Below are 16,634 nucleotides of genomic sequence, written 5' to 3'. Positions count from 1 at the left end.
AACAAGTCCTGAATTATGCATCATAGAAACAAGATTAGATGATTCTGGATTGAAAGATTATTGAAGGGGAATTCTTGAAAGCATCTTGAACTGGGAAAAAAACCCAATACCTATAATTTCCTAGACTCTTTGAGTATCTTTCTCCCCAGCAGGGCTGTGGTCAGCGAGGTGGCAGGTCAATGGGGAACTACATATCCAGGCGCAGACTATCGGAGCAGGACACCTTGCCTCAAGGTCGCTTTTCCTTCAGCGAAGAGGCACCTCCGCAGTACTCCTCCTGGCGGTTGGCCCGGGGTGTTGCGGCAGGTGTCCAAGCTAATGGCGCCAATGGTGAGGTCAGCATCAACATGGAGCCACAGGGCCAAGGGCAGGAATCCGAACAGCAGGGCTCGAGGCAGGAGGGGCGACGCCCGTCTATCTACAGCGACATGGATGCTGTGCCTCACCTGGAGTTCTACTCCAACGCTACCGCGACGGGCCGGCTACGTCGTAGCAGGCCATCGTTGGAGACCCTCCGCAAGGCCTTTGAGGTGAGATTCAACCAGTTCAATCCATACCATTGTTTTACCTTGAGTTTCAGATGCAAAGCACCCCATGTTGCTGGATTATAACTGATTGATGCACTCAGATTCTCACAAAATCAAAAAAAAGTCAAAATACAAATATGCTTCACATTAGTGACACTTTGTGTTCTTGTATTTGATTAATCTCAAAAACTAATAAGCTCTCAGCACAAAAAAATGGCAGAAACATACTTATTTTAGACTTTATATGTGACTGTTACTAGCTTTCATTGATATGAAGAAATTATTTCAGTTACTTACGTGTAGAAGCTATTTCATTTTGTTTCAGTCAAGATGATGTATTTAAATGCGTGGTTGTGTGTGGTTCAGGATGGAGATTTAAGCAGTAATATGGGAGACTCGGGAACAGGAAGTCTGCCACATGTTCTAGAGCAGGTTGAGGAGAAAGACAGCGGTTCAGTGGAGAAGACCACCCAACCAGTCCGCTTTGGCTGGGTCACTGGCGTTATGGTGAGGGTAATGCACATGCCCGGCCCACATATGCATACATACATATGCACTCTGTAATATTTCTGTGTGGTTGCAGATTCGCTGTATGTTGAATATCTGGGGGGTTATTCTGTTCCTTCGATTGTCCTGGATTACATCTCAGGCAGGAATCAGTAAGTCAAACCTCTATAACAACTATGGAGGAAAATGCTTTCCTGTAGGTCCTTGTATGTGCTGACATTGTCAATGTTCCAAACGTTTCTCCTGCAGTTCTCACTTGGGTCATTATCATCATGTCTGTCATGGTAACTTCAATCACTTCATTATCAGTGTCAGCCATTTCCACCAATGGGAGGGTATCATCTGGTAAGTGACAAGTGACCTAATTTCCACCTATAGTCTATTCCTCCATGATTCTGACTCTATGATTCTATTAATCCTGTCCGTCAGGTGGTGCCTACTTTATGATTTCACGTACACTGGGCCCTGAAATGGGAGGCCCAATTGGTATGGTGTTTTCCTTCGCCAATGCTCTGGGGTGTGCCCTCAACACTGTGGGGTTCGCAGAGACTGTCCGAGACCTTCTCGTAGTAAGAAACAGAATAAAGCAATCTCACTGATACACTGAGAAAAGCAGTACTGATTTCAAAATGGATGTTTCCCAAATTTTCCAGTCCTACAGTGTCCTTGGATTGGAATGCTGAACACTGAGTTATAGGCACATAATAGCTAATAAGAAAAAAATGTCCCTGTTGTTGTTCAATTTAATATTTTTTATGTTTTATGACACAGGAGTATAATGCAGTCATGGTGGATGACATAAACGATGTGCGTATCATAGGTACCATCACAGTCACGTTGCTTTTGTTAATCTCATTGGCTGGAATGGAATGGGAGTCAAAGGTAAATGTCAATACTGAACCTGTACCTATTTAGCTGCTTTGACTTTTGACTGGAGATAAGGATCCCCAATTTTTTTCTCCAGACCCAAATTATATTTTTCCTTGTGCTAATGGTGACCTTCATCAACTACTTTGTGGGCACTGTGATTCCAGCCACTCCAGAGAAGCAAGCAATGGGTTTCTTCAACTATAGAGGTATTGGTTCAAGGCCAAGGCAACCTAAAAAGCTGACATTATGGAATTCAGGATATTCAATTTTCGATTTTAATAAAACAATAGAATTTTTATGTAATTTTTAAAGGTCAGAGATCATTCTGATCATACATTTCTGATATTGGCTTACCAATTTTTCCTTACTTACCGAAGTTTCCTCCCTTTTCAGCTGAGATCTTTGTGGAAAATCTATTTCCTGACTGGAGAGGGTCAGAAGGAGATTTCTTCCAGATGTTTGCCATCTTTTTCCCCTCTGCTATTGGAATCTTGGCAGGTGCCAACATCTCAGGAGACCTGAAGGTGCCTGTACCAACATTTTCACACAAAAGAATGGTAACCCAGCACAAGACATCCATAGCACAACATGTAATTATGTAAAGACATTATTCTTTTTTTGAAAGGATCCAGAGATTGCCATTCCCAAAGGAACACTATCTGCCATCTTCTGGACAACCCTTAGTTATATATTAATATCCGTAACTGTAGGTAAGTTGTTGATACTACACTGGCAGCACTTGTACTAAGTGCTGCAGATGTTAGCGCTTGACTTTTGTCCTTACTGAGTCTTTAGCAGGGCCCTTCATTCTTTGTGTCACACATTCTCTCTGACTCCTGCTTTGTCAGGTGCATGTGTGGTACGTGACGCCTCGGGGAACTTAAATGATAGTTTGCCGTTGAACTTCTCTGAGCCATGTGATGGTTTAGGATGCAAGCTCGGCTGGAACTTCACACAGTGCGAGCAGACCCACACATGTTCTTTTGGTCTGTCCAACAACTTCCAGGTATGTCTTGAAATCAACTCCCACTGACAGCTGCTATGCAACTGGCATCATCTCCAAGCTGCAATTCTTTAACAATGGTCCTCAATGAGTCCAATTTATTCTCTCAGTCTGCAGCCATTTCTGTAGTAATGGTCTGATTAGTTATTGGTATCAGATAAAAACCATCGTCTTAAAAGCCTATTGTCAAAATGCCCCAAACCTATTAGATAAAGGCAGGGTGCTGTACCAGACACGTTTAGTGTTTTGTGTGTTTGCAATTGTCCATTATGTCCATAAGGTGCTCAGTTTGGTCTCAGGCTTCGGGCCTCTCATCACTGCTGGCGTGTTTGCTGCCAGCTTGTCATCTGCCCTTGCCTTCCTGGTCTCTGCCCCGAAGGTCTTCCAGGTAAGTATCACCAGCTAGTTTTAATAGGGGTTTATTTTATTATATATATATTTTGCATATTCATCTATCATTTTCTTTTCATATAGTGTCTCTGCAGGGACAACATATATCCATACATAGGCTTCTTTGCAAAAGGTTATGGAAAAAATAATGAGCCACTGCGTGCCTACATCCTGACTTACTTAATTGCTTTGTGCTTCATTCTGATTGGTGAGTTTTCAGGAGAAAGATTATGTTCTTAGAAAGGGGGTTTTCATAGCTGCTATCACTAGCCACATGTGATCATTTGGAAGTGAGGTTAACTGTGCTTCATATTGAAATGAGAATGTTTTGATGTGTTTATTGTTATCAGGTAAATGAAGCCTTTCATTTTCTTTATCTATTACATGGTCTAATTTTGTGCACTCCCATGTTTTTTCTTCTGCTGTTTTCAGCCCAGCTGAACGTCATTGCACCTCTGATCTCAAACTTCTTTCTGTGCTCCTACACACTCATCAACTTCAGTTGCTTCCATGCCTCCATCATGAACTCCCCAGGTGAGAAACCACCACAACTTCCTACCATCCACTTCATTGGCGTTTAAAGTAAAGCATAAATGTAGCTTCAGATTTATTTGATTGGTTAGTTTGAGCAGTACTTCTTGAATTGCTACAACCATTTATTATAATAGGTTCCTAAGAAGCTTCATGATTGATTGATATGGGTATGGTGTTACTAGTAACACAGTTTAGATAAGGTGAAAGTTCATGCAGGTGTGTTTAATGTATTATACCCACTATACAAGATGTCTAGAGACATTTGAAAAGTGGTGGTGTTGCTTGTTTGGACTATAAAGCATTCAGCTGTAAGCAGGTTTCATTATGGGAGTATTCTGTGTTTGAATACATGAACTGTAATTATCAAGATCTATTGATGGTTACCTATCATCCTCCACAACTATATACAGACTTCCTTGAAGATTTTGCAGAAATGCTTTATAGGTTTTTAATTGCTTTTGATTGTTTTGATTACAGGGGATTTTAATATTCACTGACGATCAGTGTTGGGAACGTTACTTTAAAAAAGTAATTAGTTATAGTTACTCACTACTGGTTCAAAAAAGTAACTGAGTTAGTAACTGAATTACTCTATAATAAAAGTAACTCGTTACCAGGGAAAGTAACTATTTGTGTTACAGTTAAAAAAAGGTTATATGCAAATTAATTAAGTTTTTTTTAAAGCAGTTTTCACAGTCAGTTGAAATGAGTAGATCAGAAAATTGTTTAACTTTTGATATTTATTGCACATCCACAGACCAGTGCAGGATAAAATCCTTTAAAATCCCAAATCTTTGGGAAAAAAAAGCAAAAGTAAACAGTTACACTATATAAAGTGCATTTATATCTATGAAATTAAATTAAATTCTCTCAACCTGAGACAACTGGTTTGTTTACAACAGAAGTAAACTTAACAATAAAACCTCTATTCTTAATTAAATAAATCAAATACCCAGTCTGGTAGACATTCAGGAACTTCAAGTATTTTCTTAAATAATGTTTATATCGCCTTGAAAGTTCTAGTTTTCTTCGGCTTGCACCTGACGTCATTTCGGCCTCTTCTCCGTTTGTGTCGTGTCACTCGCGTGCTTCGGCGCACGTGTAAAAACACTGGCTCTGATTGGCTATCATAACGCTGCCTTAGCCAATTGCTTACTGACTTGTTAAGTTAAACAGGTGTTACACCGAGAACTGTGACCTATCGGGATCTGTTACTCCTCACTAGCCTGGGCAGCGGTCCACTCGCCTTAGTATATCAATATATAGTAACGCACCGCTTTTAATGACCAGTAACGTAAACGGCGTTGTAACGACAGGAAAAGTAACTAATTATATTATCCCGTTACTGACAAAATGACGACGTTACCTAACGCCGTTATTTTTAACAGCGTTATTCGCAACACTGCTGACGATAGGCTACAGTCCCTCCCTCCCCTCTAGGAAACTGGGAATTAGTTAGTTGAAACACACACACACACACGCAGAGTTAGAAATTGTATGGATTTTGTGGCATCAAAAGTAAGAAAAAATTATTTCTGGCAGAATTAGGATGCCCTGGAGGAACTCCCCATCTGTTTTACAAATTAGGCAAGATTGCAGGCAGGCTGAGAGACATTGGCGAAGGTCAAAATTGGAAGTACATTTTGACGTTTATAAGACAACACAGTATAATTATAACAGTGAAGTGAAATCAGCACAGAAAGATTATTTCTCTACCTTGATTGATGCATCCAATAATAAACCAGCTGCTCTGTTCAGGAGTATAGACCAGCTAGTAAACCCCACCTCCTCTGTCTTCCCTGAATTTGTTTCAGATGACAAAGTTTGTAACATTTATTAGGGACAAGATTACCAGCATAAGGCAGAACATAGCCGGAAGCAGTAACAGACTGTCAGCCCTAATTTCAGTTAATCTGCCTGATTGTAATATGTCTTGTTTCCAAGAAATTGTCATGGTAATATAATTTGATGTGACTTCATCACTAAAATTCTACACATGTGAATTAGACCCTTTATCGACATACTTTTTAAAGCAGGTTTTAAGTTCATTATCTAAGCCTGCTCTAACAATTGTTAATCTCTGTAACTGAGAGAATTCCCTAGTATTCTTAAAACTGCAAAAAAGATGCAGGCAAACTCTCAATATTTTTTTCTTTTTCTGGAATTAAGTGTCTCTTGACACTGATCATGAAATACTTCTTGATCGGCTCCAGAACTAAATAGTGCTTACATGTTGCATTAGGTGCTTCTTCCTCCACACATCAAAAAATAACTTGCGGGGTTCCCCAAGGATCAATTCTTGGACCTTTACTGTTCAACCTCTATATGCTTCTGTTATCACCTATCATTAAAATGATATGTAGATTGTAACGCAGTGTCTTGCTGAAACAGTAGCCACCGCATGATGATACTGAGATTAAGTGGATCCAAGTGCCGGCTTGCACTATTTACAACCACAATAAACGCTGAAGAGTGTGTGAGGCAGGCTGACACAGGGAGACAAGGAAAAACTCAAACTTAAATGACACAGAAGAACTGCAACGCGTTTGAACAGAAATAATCAATAAACATGGGGAAAAATAATAATGGGAACTAAAAAGATCGTGGACAATACTCAACGCGCAAAAGAGAAAAGAAACTATAGACTCCAGGGGAAGTATCTGGCTGGCAGGCAAATGCCGCAACAAACAAAAAACCCTTCCCAAACAAAAGTGTTATGACCCAGATGAACCTGGCTCGCTGCACAAAAAAAATGATAATAAATACATAAATATTGGGCAACACTGAAATGATGTCTTGGCTGTTGCCAAGAAATAATGTTTTTTTTTTTTATTTGAAATAATTTTCTACTTTAAACTTTGCTTTCATCAAAGAATGCTCCCTTAGCAGCAATTACAGCATTGCAGACCTTTGGCATTCTAGCTGTTAATTTGCTGAGGTAATCTGAAGAAATTTCACCCCATGCTTCCAGAAGCCGCTCCCACAAGTTTGATTGGGTTGATGGGCACTTTTTTCGTACCATACGGTCAAGCTGCTCCCACAACAGCTCAATGGGGTTGAGATCTGGTGACTGCGCTGGCCACTCCATTACCGATAAAACACCAGCTGCCTGCTTCTTCTCTAAATAGTTTGTGCAATTTGGAGGTGTGCTTTGGGTCATTGTCCTGTTGCAGGATGAAATTGGCTCCAATCAAGCGCTGTCCCCAGGGTATGGCATGGTGTTGCAAAATGGAGTGATAGCCTTCCTTATTCAAAATCCCTTTTACCTTGTACAAATCTCCCACTTTACCAGCACCAAAGCAACCCCAGACCATCACATTACCTCCACCATGTTTGACAGATGGTGTCAGGCACTCATCCAGCATCTTTTCAGTTGTTCTGCGTCTCACAAATGTTCGTCTTTGTGATCCAAACACCTCAAACTTTGATTCGTCTGTCCATAACACTTTTTTCCAATCTTCCTCTGTCCAATGTCTGTGTTCTTTTGCCCATATTAATTGTTTTCTTTTATTAGCCAGTCTCAGATATAGCTTTTTCTTTGCCACTCTGCCCTGAAGGCCAGTATCCCGGAGTCGCCTCTTCACTGTAGACGTTGACACTGGCGTTTTGCGGGTACTATTTAATGAAGCTGCCAGTTGAGGACCTGTGAGGCGTCGGTTTCTCAAACTTGAGACTGTAATGTACTTTTCTTCTTGCTCAGTTGTGCAGTGGGGCCTTCCATTTCTCCTTCTACTCTGGTTAGAACCTGTCTGTGCTCTCCTCTGAAGGGAGTAGTACACACCGTTGTAGGAAATCTTCAGTTTCTTGGCAATGTCTCGCATGGAATAGCCTTCATTTCTCAGAACAAGAATAGACTGTCGAGTTTCAATTGAAAGTTATCTTTTTCTGGCCATTTTGTGAGTTTAATCGAATCAACAATTGTAATGCTCCAGATTCTCAACTAGCTTAAATGAAGGTCAGTTTTATAGCTTCTCTAATCAGCAAAACTGTTTTCAGCTGTGCTAACCTACTTGCACAAGGGTTTTCAAAATATCAGCCTCCTTACACAGTTAGCAAACACAATGTACCATTAGAACACTGGAGTGATGGTTGTTGGAAATGGGTCTCCATACATCTATGTAGATATTGCATTAAAAACCAAACATTTACAGCTAGAATAGTCATTTACCACATTAACAATGTATAGTTATGTCAATCAGGTCGTTGCACCATCTTCAGGAGAACCTGCAAAATAACCAAAACAACCAAAAGAAACCACAAAAAACTCAAAAGCAAACAAATGCAAAAACAGATAGGAAGAAAAACAGCAGGGGGAAAACTTGAGGAAGGCCAGGGCACAGGAGGTAAATACTCGAAAAACAGCAGGAGACAGAACAACAAACATAAGGGAAACTGGTGGCGAAACACCGACCGCAACTGGGAACCAAACCAGAGAAAGGGGCTGAGCAACGTGAGTCATAGAGACCAAACGATTCAGCAGTGATCTGTCACAAATCCCTACCGGGTGACATCAGGTGTGACAGATCACTGCTGATTGCGGAGACCCCGCCTGGAACTGGCTCGTGGAGACCCCGCCTGGAACTGGCTAGTGGTGGTCTGGGGAGTCACATCCGAGCAAGCCCTGACACAGATGACAATCAACTTTACATTTTTTTAGAACCAAAAGCCCTAAAATTAACTAGCTCACTGTTTGAGTGCCTAGGCGATGTACAGACATGGACAGTCTAACAATTTTCTGCAGTTAAATAAAGAAATGACTCACAAAGAAATTATGTATTTAAATCAAGTTAATGTGAATGGCAAACAATGTGCTAAGAATGTGCATTTCAGCTTTAAATCTCACATCATGACAACATGAAGGACAGCTTACTTTCACCTTCCAAATATCGCTAAGGTCTGAGACATGCTCTCTCATGCTGATAGTGAGAAACTTTTCCATGCATTTATCACATCAAGACTACAGTACATTATTTTAACGCTAATTTATCTGCTCTCCAAAAGAGCTCTATTTCACACCTGCGTCTGAGTTCAGAATGTTTTTAGATATGTTTGTCAGGTCTCTGAGGTCTTCAAACCGCAATCTACTGGTTATTGCCTAAACCCGGTTAAAGATTGGAGAGTGCTTTCAGCCATTACGGTCTAAGCTGTGTTCCCTAAGCTGTGGGACTCTTCCTGAGGAGCTCAGAGACATTTCATCTCTGCGCACCTTCAAGAAGAGTCTCAATACCTTCTAGTTTAGACCTGTGTTCAGTTAGGAAATTTCTATGGTTTATCATTTTATTATAATATTTTATTATTTGTTTTATACACCATGTTCCAATTATGCAATTTGTGATTTTATGAAAGTGATTTAAGTGATTTCCCTAAATGGTCAATGCAAATTATGGTGAGTATAATTTTTAAGTCATGATCCATTGGAGTATAGCCTAAATCAGATTTAATTTAACAAACCTCCCAATGATAAACTCAAAATGCACTGTTCCAAATTATTATGCACAACAGAGTTAAAAAACTTTTATAGCTTTAAAGAACTGCAAATTGGTCACATTTACTAAAATCAAAATTTACTTTCAATCAGAAACATCATAACAGGTCAAGTTACTTGTATTCTTGCATCCATTGAACTTGAGGTTTTGGAGACTTTCTGCTTTAATTTCTTTGCAGGATGTCGTAATAGCCCCCCAGAGCTGTTTCTTTGATATGAAATGTATCCAACCCTAAAATATCTTTTACTTGAGGATTCTCCAAAGGTTCACAATATGGCTGAGGTCAGGGGAGGGCGGTGGCCACACCATGATTTTTCTCCTTTTATGCCCATAGCAGCCAATGACACAGAGGTATTCTCAGCATGAGATATTGTCAGGCATGAAGATTTTGCTACAGCATGGTTCTTCTTTTGTACCATGGAAGGCAGTGATCAGTGAGAAAGTCTATATACTTTGCGGAGGTCATTTTCACACCTTTGGGTACCCTAAAGGGGCCTACCAGCTCCCCACAACATGACTTTGCCACCTGACGTCGGCTGACGTCGCAGCCTTGTTTGAGGTGGCCATCCACCAACCATCCACTACTCCATTTATTATTGATTTGAAAATGAGTCTTCATGCATGTCTGGGCCCTCTGCAACCGTTTCTGCTTGTGACCACTGGTTTTGGGTGGCCGAATAGTTTATGCACCACAGCAAGCCTTTGAAGGATCCTACACCTTGAAGTTCGTCAAACTCCAGAGGCACCAGCAGCTTCAAATACCTGTTTGCTTATTTGTGATGGCAATTTAGTAGCTGCTCTCTTAATCCAATGAACTTGCCTAGCAGAAATCAATCAATCAATCAATCAAATTTTATTTATATAGCGCTTTTTACAACAGTTGTTGTCACAAAGCAGCTTTACAAGTGCCGAGTCCTAGCCCCCAGTGAGCAAGCCAAAGGCGACAGTGGCAAGGAAAAACTCCCTAGTTTTTTGCATGAGGAAGAAACCTTGAGAGGAACCAAGACTCAGGGGGGGAACCCATCCTCCTCTGGCCGACACCGGTCACCATGACAACAACAACAATATAGACAGAATGTAGACAGAATGTAAAAGATGCAATAATGTCCATTTAGACCGAAAAAGATGTAATAATGTCCATCATGGTGTAGGCATCCGGTTAGGCAGGAGGTGGCCGGCCAGGATGGATCGCTTGTCTCTCCTCATCTCATTATTCCTCAAGCAGGCGGGCAGCCATGTGGAGAAATGAAACAGGGAAAATTAGCTCTGTATGAGGACATATACGGGACAGGTAAAATTATAAACATTTCTGGAGTGTGGCAGCAACTCCGGCACTAAGTTAAATTATTACAGCCTAGCTAAAAAAAGGCAGAACCAGAAGGTAACATAGGCTTGGGGGCATTCTGAGACAATGGCATCCGTCCACTGCACTGTCAACAAACTTGAGTGACCACGAGCAGTGACAGGATGACAGCACCAGCACCCCAGTCTACCATAAAACCCTTCGTCTATGAACCCCTGGATCTGTACCTTTATCTAAGGGGGATATTAATTATCAAACGCTAGACTAAATAAGTGGGTTTTCAACCTAGATTTAAAGATTGTGACTGTGTCAGAGTCCCGGACACATTTAGGAAGATTATTCCAAAGCTGGGGGGCCTTATAAGAAAAGGCTCTTCCCCCTGCTGTTACCTTGTTAATTTGTGGAACTAATAACAGACCAGCACCCTGTGATCTTAGTTGACGTGGGGGTTCATAGTAGGAAATAAGTTCCTGGAGGTATTCAGGAGCAAGCCCGTGTAGTGCTTTGTATGCTAATAATAGAATTTTAAAATGAATACGAAATTTAACTGGGAGCCAATGCAGGGCTGATAGGACTGGTCTAATATGCTGAAATTTTCTAGTTCTGGTCAGAACTCTAGCTGCGGCATTTTGAACTACTTGAAGTTTATTTAGATTCTTATTTGAACATCCTGACAGTAGTGAATTGCAGTAGTCTAGTCTAGAGCTAACAAAGGCGTGCACCAATTTTTCTGCATCATCCTGTGATAATGCATTTCTTAATTTGGCAATGTTGCGGAGATGTAGAAAAGCTATCCTAGTAGTATTATCTATATATTTATCAAATGATAGGTCGGAGTCGAGTATGACGCCTAGGTTTTTGGCTACTGTGCCAGGTGTAATGGGACAGTCTGCAAGATTAAGCATTAAATTAGGAATTTTCTGTCTTGCGGCCTTAGGGCCCACAAGGAGAACTTCTGTTTTGTCCTCATTTAATTGTAGGAAGTTTAGAGACATCCAGCATTTAATATCTCTTACACAGGCCTCAATTTTTCCTAAACTGAGTTTGTCATCGGGTTTGGCTGATATGTAAAGTTGAGTGTCATCCGCATAGCAGTGAAAATTGACACCATGTTTGTTTATAACTGTGCCCAATGGTAGCATATATAATGTAAATAATAGTGGTCCTAAGATGGAGCCTTGCGGGACCCCATATTTAACCATTGTACGTTTGGATGAAATATTATTGAGCTCTACAAACTGATAGCGATTTGTTAAGTAAGACTGAAACCATGAAAGGGCTGTGCCTGAGACTCCAACCCAGCGTTCTAACCTTTCTAGCAAGATCCTATGATCAATTGTGTCGAAAGCACAATTGAAAGAAACTTTCCTCATTCTGCCTTTATCTGCACGAACCCATCTGTGCTCTGAATCAGCCAAAAATTTGCACTATTTAACATTTTTCAACAACAGAAAAAATACCTCTGGCCTGCTTTATAATGTGGAACATCCTTCTTAAGTAGTTTTCCTTTAATTAGGCTCAACTGGCAAACTAATTATCACAGGTGTCTGAGATTAATTTCAGTGATCCAAAGAGCCCTGAGACACAATACCCTCCACGAGTTTAATGGGGGAAAAAAAAACTTTGATACTTAAATCCAATTTGCGTAATAATTACCAACACATTGTGTGTATATAAATCCACCATAAAATATGCTTTGTCTTTAGGATGTTTTTTGTGCCTGCTTTGTGACTGCTAAATGACTATACAAGAAAAGAAAACCTTTTTTCCACCAAAAACATTATCAGTATGTTCAATTCACAAGCCACAATCTCTGGAAACTAAATGTTCTTGTCAAACTGTGCTGTGGCTAACATTGTAGTTTACTGTAGCCACGGACGTAATTTTGGGGGGGGACGGGGGAAACATGTCCCCCCCACTTTTTCAAAAGCCGGTTTGGTCCCCCCCAGTTTTTACGGTTAAAACCAAATATTTAAATAGCGACGAATCCATGTCTCCCCCACTTTTGAAATCAAAATTACGTCCATAACTGTAGCTAAGTAACAAAATCATTAACATTTTACAAATAGATGCACATGTTTAATCATATTGTGCTTTTGTTTTCTTGTTGACTGCTTGGTTTAACAATAAATTAACCTCTCTACAGTTTCACTGGATTACTTCACTGACCGCAGCGTTATTGCTCTGTGTAGGCTGGAGACCATCGTTCAAATATTACAATCGATGGACTGCTTTGTTTGGGGCTGTCGTCTCTGTGGTGTTGATGTTCCTGCTCACCTGGTGGGCGGCGCTCATCACATTTGGCATCATATTCTTCTTACTGGGCTATGTTACATATAGGAAGCCAAGTGAGAAACTACTCACTTCATCTCTAATTGGTTACTACAGTTTAACAGCCACTGAACATTCAGTGGATTCCAAAAATGATGTGAAACATTATAATAGTCTTGTGTTTACTGCAGAGGTGAATTGGGGTTCGTCAGTCCAGGCCGGTACCTACAACATGGCTTTGTCCTATTCTGTCTCTCTTTCTAATGTTGAAGACCATGTCAAAAATTTCAGGTAAAACTGAGAAAAAAATATTATTTTGTATGATGTTATTTTCATGTTGTTTAATATTAACCATCATGCTCCTTTCAGGCCCCAGTGTTTGGTTCTGACTGGTCCTCCTAACTTGCGTCCAGCTCTAGTGGACTTTGTGGGTTCATTCACAAAAAATATAAGCCTAATGATCTGTGGAGACATTCTCATGGTAATAGGACACTGCATTCACCTTTCGTGAAGTTGGCCTGGAGAAGTACTTACTTTCTTACATCTCTCCCAGGATGATGGCCAGTCAGTTGTGTCCCACGGCAAAACAGACAAACTGGTAAAATGGTTGAACTGTAGGAAGGTCCGTTCTTTCTATGCACCTTTTAAAGCAGACAGCTTGAGGGAAGGAGCTCGCCATCTTATGCAGGTACATGTGATGTACATTGACTATCAGTCTGTGCTGATCTACCTCCTACTTTCTACTGATTACACATATAAATATTTGTCAAAACAATGAGTTTTAGATGTAATTAAAAAAAAATTATTTCCTTTCAAAGGCTTCTGGTCTGGGAAAACTGAAGCCTAATACATTGGTCTTAGGTTTCAAGTCTAACTGGAAGGAGGGCTCACCCTATGACTTGGAGGACTATGTGAACACTATATAGTAAGTAGATGCAAAACTAAAAATATTAACTGGATGTTAATGCCAGTTAGTTGGTATTAGTTAACATTCTTTCATGTGGCAATTAACAAACTATTGTCTGGTATTATAATCTGAATTAAAAGCAAAGGGCATTTAAAACCCCTTCCATCTCTGTTTTTATAATTTTCTCTCGTCAGCGATGCTTTCGACTCCAACTACGGAGTGTGTATTCTCAGGATGATGGATGGACTGGATATTACAGAGGAGTTACAATGTGAAGGTGTGCGTTTGTTTGGCAATGTTTGACACTTTTGTGTAATAAGTTCAGGAACAGTTCTCTGGAAAGTAACGGGTGTGTTTCTCTCACAGCAAACGCGGGATTTGAATCTGATGAGGCAATCGAGTCAGACCACAGTCAGAATTCAGGAAGAGAATCAGGTAAAGAAAGTCTCACTGATGCTATGAAATATAAACCTTTTACTAAAAACAATTTCTCCATTTCATATTTAGCTGCTCTCATATATTAGTTGTTTATTTTAGTATCAAAAAGATTCAGCTAGTGGCATCTAGTGGTCTGCTTCAACCATTAGTATTAAAATCAGAAAGCCGTAGTTTTCTATGGCTCTATTGTTCTTTTATTTTTTACTCTACCCCAGATGACGAAAACACAAATGACATTAAGAATGATGAAATCCGAACGGTTTTTCAAAACAAACAAGGGAGGAAGACCATAGACGTGTACTGGATTTCTGATGATGGAGGTAGGACATGCCTGCCATGATAGCCATAGCAACAGCTTGACGGTTGCATTCCAATTCCCGAAGTGATGTGGTGATTTTGTAAAAGCATCTCATACTTGTCTTTCCACTCCGTTTCAGGCCTGACTTTGCTGGTGCCATACTTGCTGACCCGGAGAAAGCGCTGGCGGAAGAGTAAAGTTCGGGTGTTTGTCATAGGGGAGCAGAAGACCATGGAGAATGAGCGCAAAGAGTATTTTTCCATTCAATTCAAGTTGTTTGCTGACTGTTCTACACACGCTTGCTCTGTTCTTCATGTCCAGTAAATCTCTGTCCTTAGGATGGTGGCTTTACTGCGAAGATTTCGTTTAGACGTCCACGATGTCATAGTGATGACAGATACCGAACGGCCACCTTTTTCCAAAACGTAAGTCAGTCAAGACATAAGTACTTTTAAGTTTTATCAATACATTGATTAATCAATTTGTTATGTCCTAAAATATTTGTAACACTAAGTAGGCTACTTCGTAACCTCGTACTTAAGAATATTCTTAAATTTAGCTCAAGGCTCACGTGCAGTAAATTAACTTTGGTTGTATGAATCATGGTTTAGTGGTGTCACAACAAGCCACTATGAAGGTCTTTTAGTTCAAATCTGAGCATAAACATATATTGTTTCCTTTTATTCATTTCATTAATTGTTTTATTCATTCGTTTAGAAGAAAATACTAAATATCAATCAGCCTAAAACAGTTGGTCTGATTTTTCCTAAAATTACCCATATTTTACCAATATCACTATCACTAAATGTTTGTAAATATTACCAAATATCATGTTTTTGATCGTCAGCTATACATCTTTGCACAAAGACAATGCTCTGGCTGTTGATTTTTAATACATTGATTTTTATGTTAAACTGCCTCCATTAGACTATGGTAATAATATCATTATCCTTGTTAAAATACTTAAATACATTATCTTACTGATAATATTTTGTAGTGTTTGCCTTAGCCAATGGTAAATGTTGCAGGGAAAACTCCACCAAACTGGTTCTGATAATAAGCAGGTAGAGTTATGTGGAAAATGTAAAAGTTCTTCTGAGGATCATCAAGGGTGCCAAACTGATTTGTAGTTCCATGTTGAGAGTATTCACTGGAGTATGGTCAAAAAAGACCAAGCCCGCTTAAGTAACTTGTAATGATAAACACACTCAACAAGTCGTCGCCTTCAAACTGATCCTTTTCAAACAGACGCACATTCATTTTCTGCAGCTTGAAGCGATTTGAGGAGTGTGTCACGTCCTTCAGGCTCACAGAGGGACAGCAAGGGGAGGGGTCAACGGGGGAGCCACGGTCAGAATGTCCTTGGAAAGTCTCAGACAAACAAATGGATGCATTTAGACTCAAGGTGTGTGTGTGTGTGTGTGTGTGTGTGTGTGTGTGTGTGTGTGTGTGTGTGTGTGTGTGTGTGTGTGTGTGTGTGCGTGTGCGCACATGTGCGTGTGGGGGGGTGCAAGAACTGTATCTTTGATCATTTTTTGTAAATCAAGTTGTAAATCATTTTTCTGCTGATCACATTGTGACTGATTTTTTTTATTGCAGTCTGAGAAAAAGGTGAGATTAAATGAGATTATCCGGAGGAATTCCAAACATGCTGCTCTGGTCTTAGTGTAAGTACTGGTACCAGTTGATAATCATTAACATGTGTTTAATAAAAATTCTGTTCATGTCATAACTGAACAATGCACATTCAAATAATATCTGAACATCCTTAATGTACTTCAGGTGTTCACTGAAGACTTGGTGTTAAATTATTCTCATATTCACATTTACTTAACATAAATGATTTCTTCATTCTTATAATGCTTTCTGTGTGTGTGTGTGTGTGTGCGTGTGTGTGTGTGTGTGTGTGTGTGTGTGTGTGTGTGTGTGTGTGTGTGTGTGTGTGTGTGTGTGTGTAACAGCTCTTTACCTGTGCCTCAGAGTGACTGCCCCAGTTCTCTCTACATGGCATGGCTGGATACCCTGAGTTGTGGACTACACTGTCCTGTCCTACTTATAAGAGGAAACCAGCAAAATGTTCTCACATTCTACTGCCAGTAA

At 40.1% G+C, this 16,634-nt stretch overlaps 1 protein-coding gene across 1 annotated transcript; it reads left to right on the top strand.

The window, feature by feature from the left end:
• Nucleotides 1-179: 179 nt before the first annotated feature.
• Nucleotides 180-16,634, top strand: slc12a10.1 (solute carrier family 12 member 10, tandem duplicate 1). The gene is made up of 26 exons (XM_076990682.1): nucleotides 180-530; nucleotides 894-1,034; nucleotides 1,111-1,186; nucleotides 1,284-1,379; nucleotides 1,464-1,603; nucleotides 1,806-1,916; nucleotides 1,999-2,110; nucleotides 2,298-2,428; nucleotides 2,530-2,614; nucleotides 2,753-2,910; nucleotides 3,188-3,295; nucleotides 3,382-3,505; nucleotides 3,730-3,831; nucleotides 12,813-12,968; nucleotides 13,083-13,182; nucleotides 13,261-13,372; nucleotides 13,445-13,579; nucleotides 13,710-13,816; nucleotides 13,993-14,075; nucleotides 14,165-14,233; nucleotides 14,452-14,556; nucleotides 14,674-14,785; nucleotides 14,873-14,959; nucleotides 15,804-15,939; nucleotides 16,134-16,201; nucleotides 16,496-16,634. The coding sequence occupies exons 1-26, from the start codon at nucleotides 180-182 to the stop codon at nucleotides 16,632-16,634; spliced, it is 3,144 nt and encodes a 1,047-aa protein (XP_076846797.1).

Source organism: Brachyhypopomus gauderio, unplaced genomic scaffold, assembly GCF_052324685.1.
Source record: "Brachyhypopomus gauderio isolate BG-103 unplaced genomic scaffold, BGAUD_0.2 sc77, whole genome shotgun sequence".
NCBI classification, from domain to species: domain Eukaryota; kingdom Metazoa; phylum Chordata; class Actinopteri; order Gymnotiformes; family Hypopomidae; genus Brachyhypopomus; species Brachyhypopomus gauderio.
This window is presented reverse-complemented; position numbering and strand designations above follow the sequence as displayed.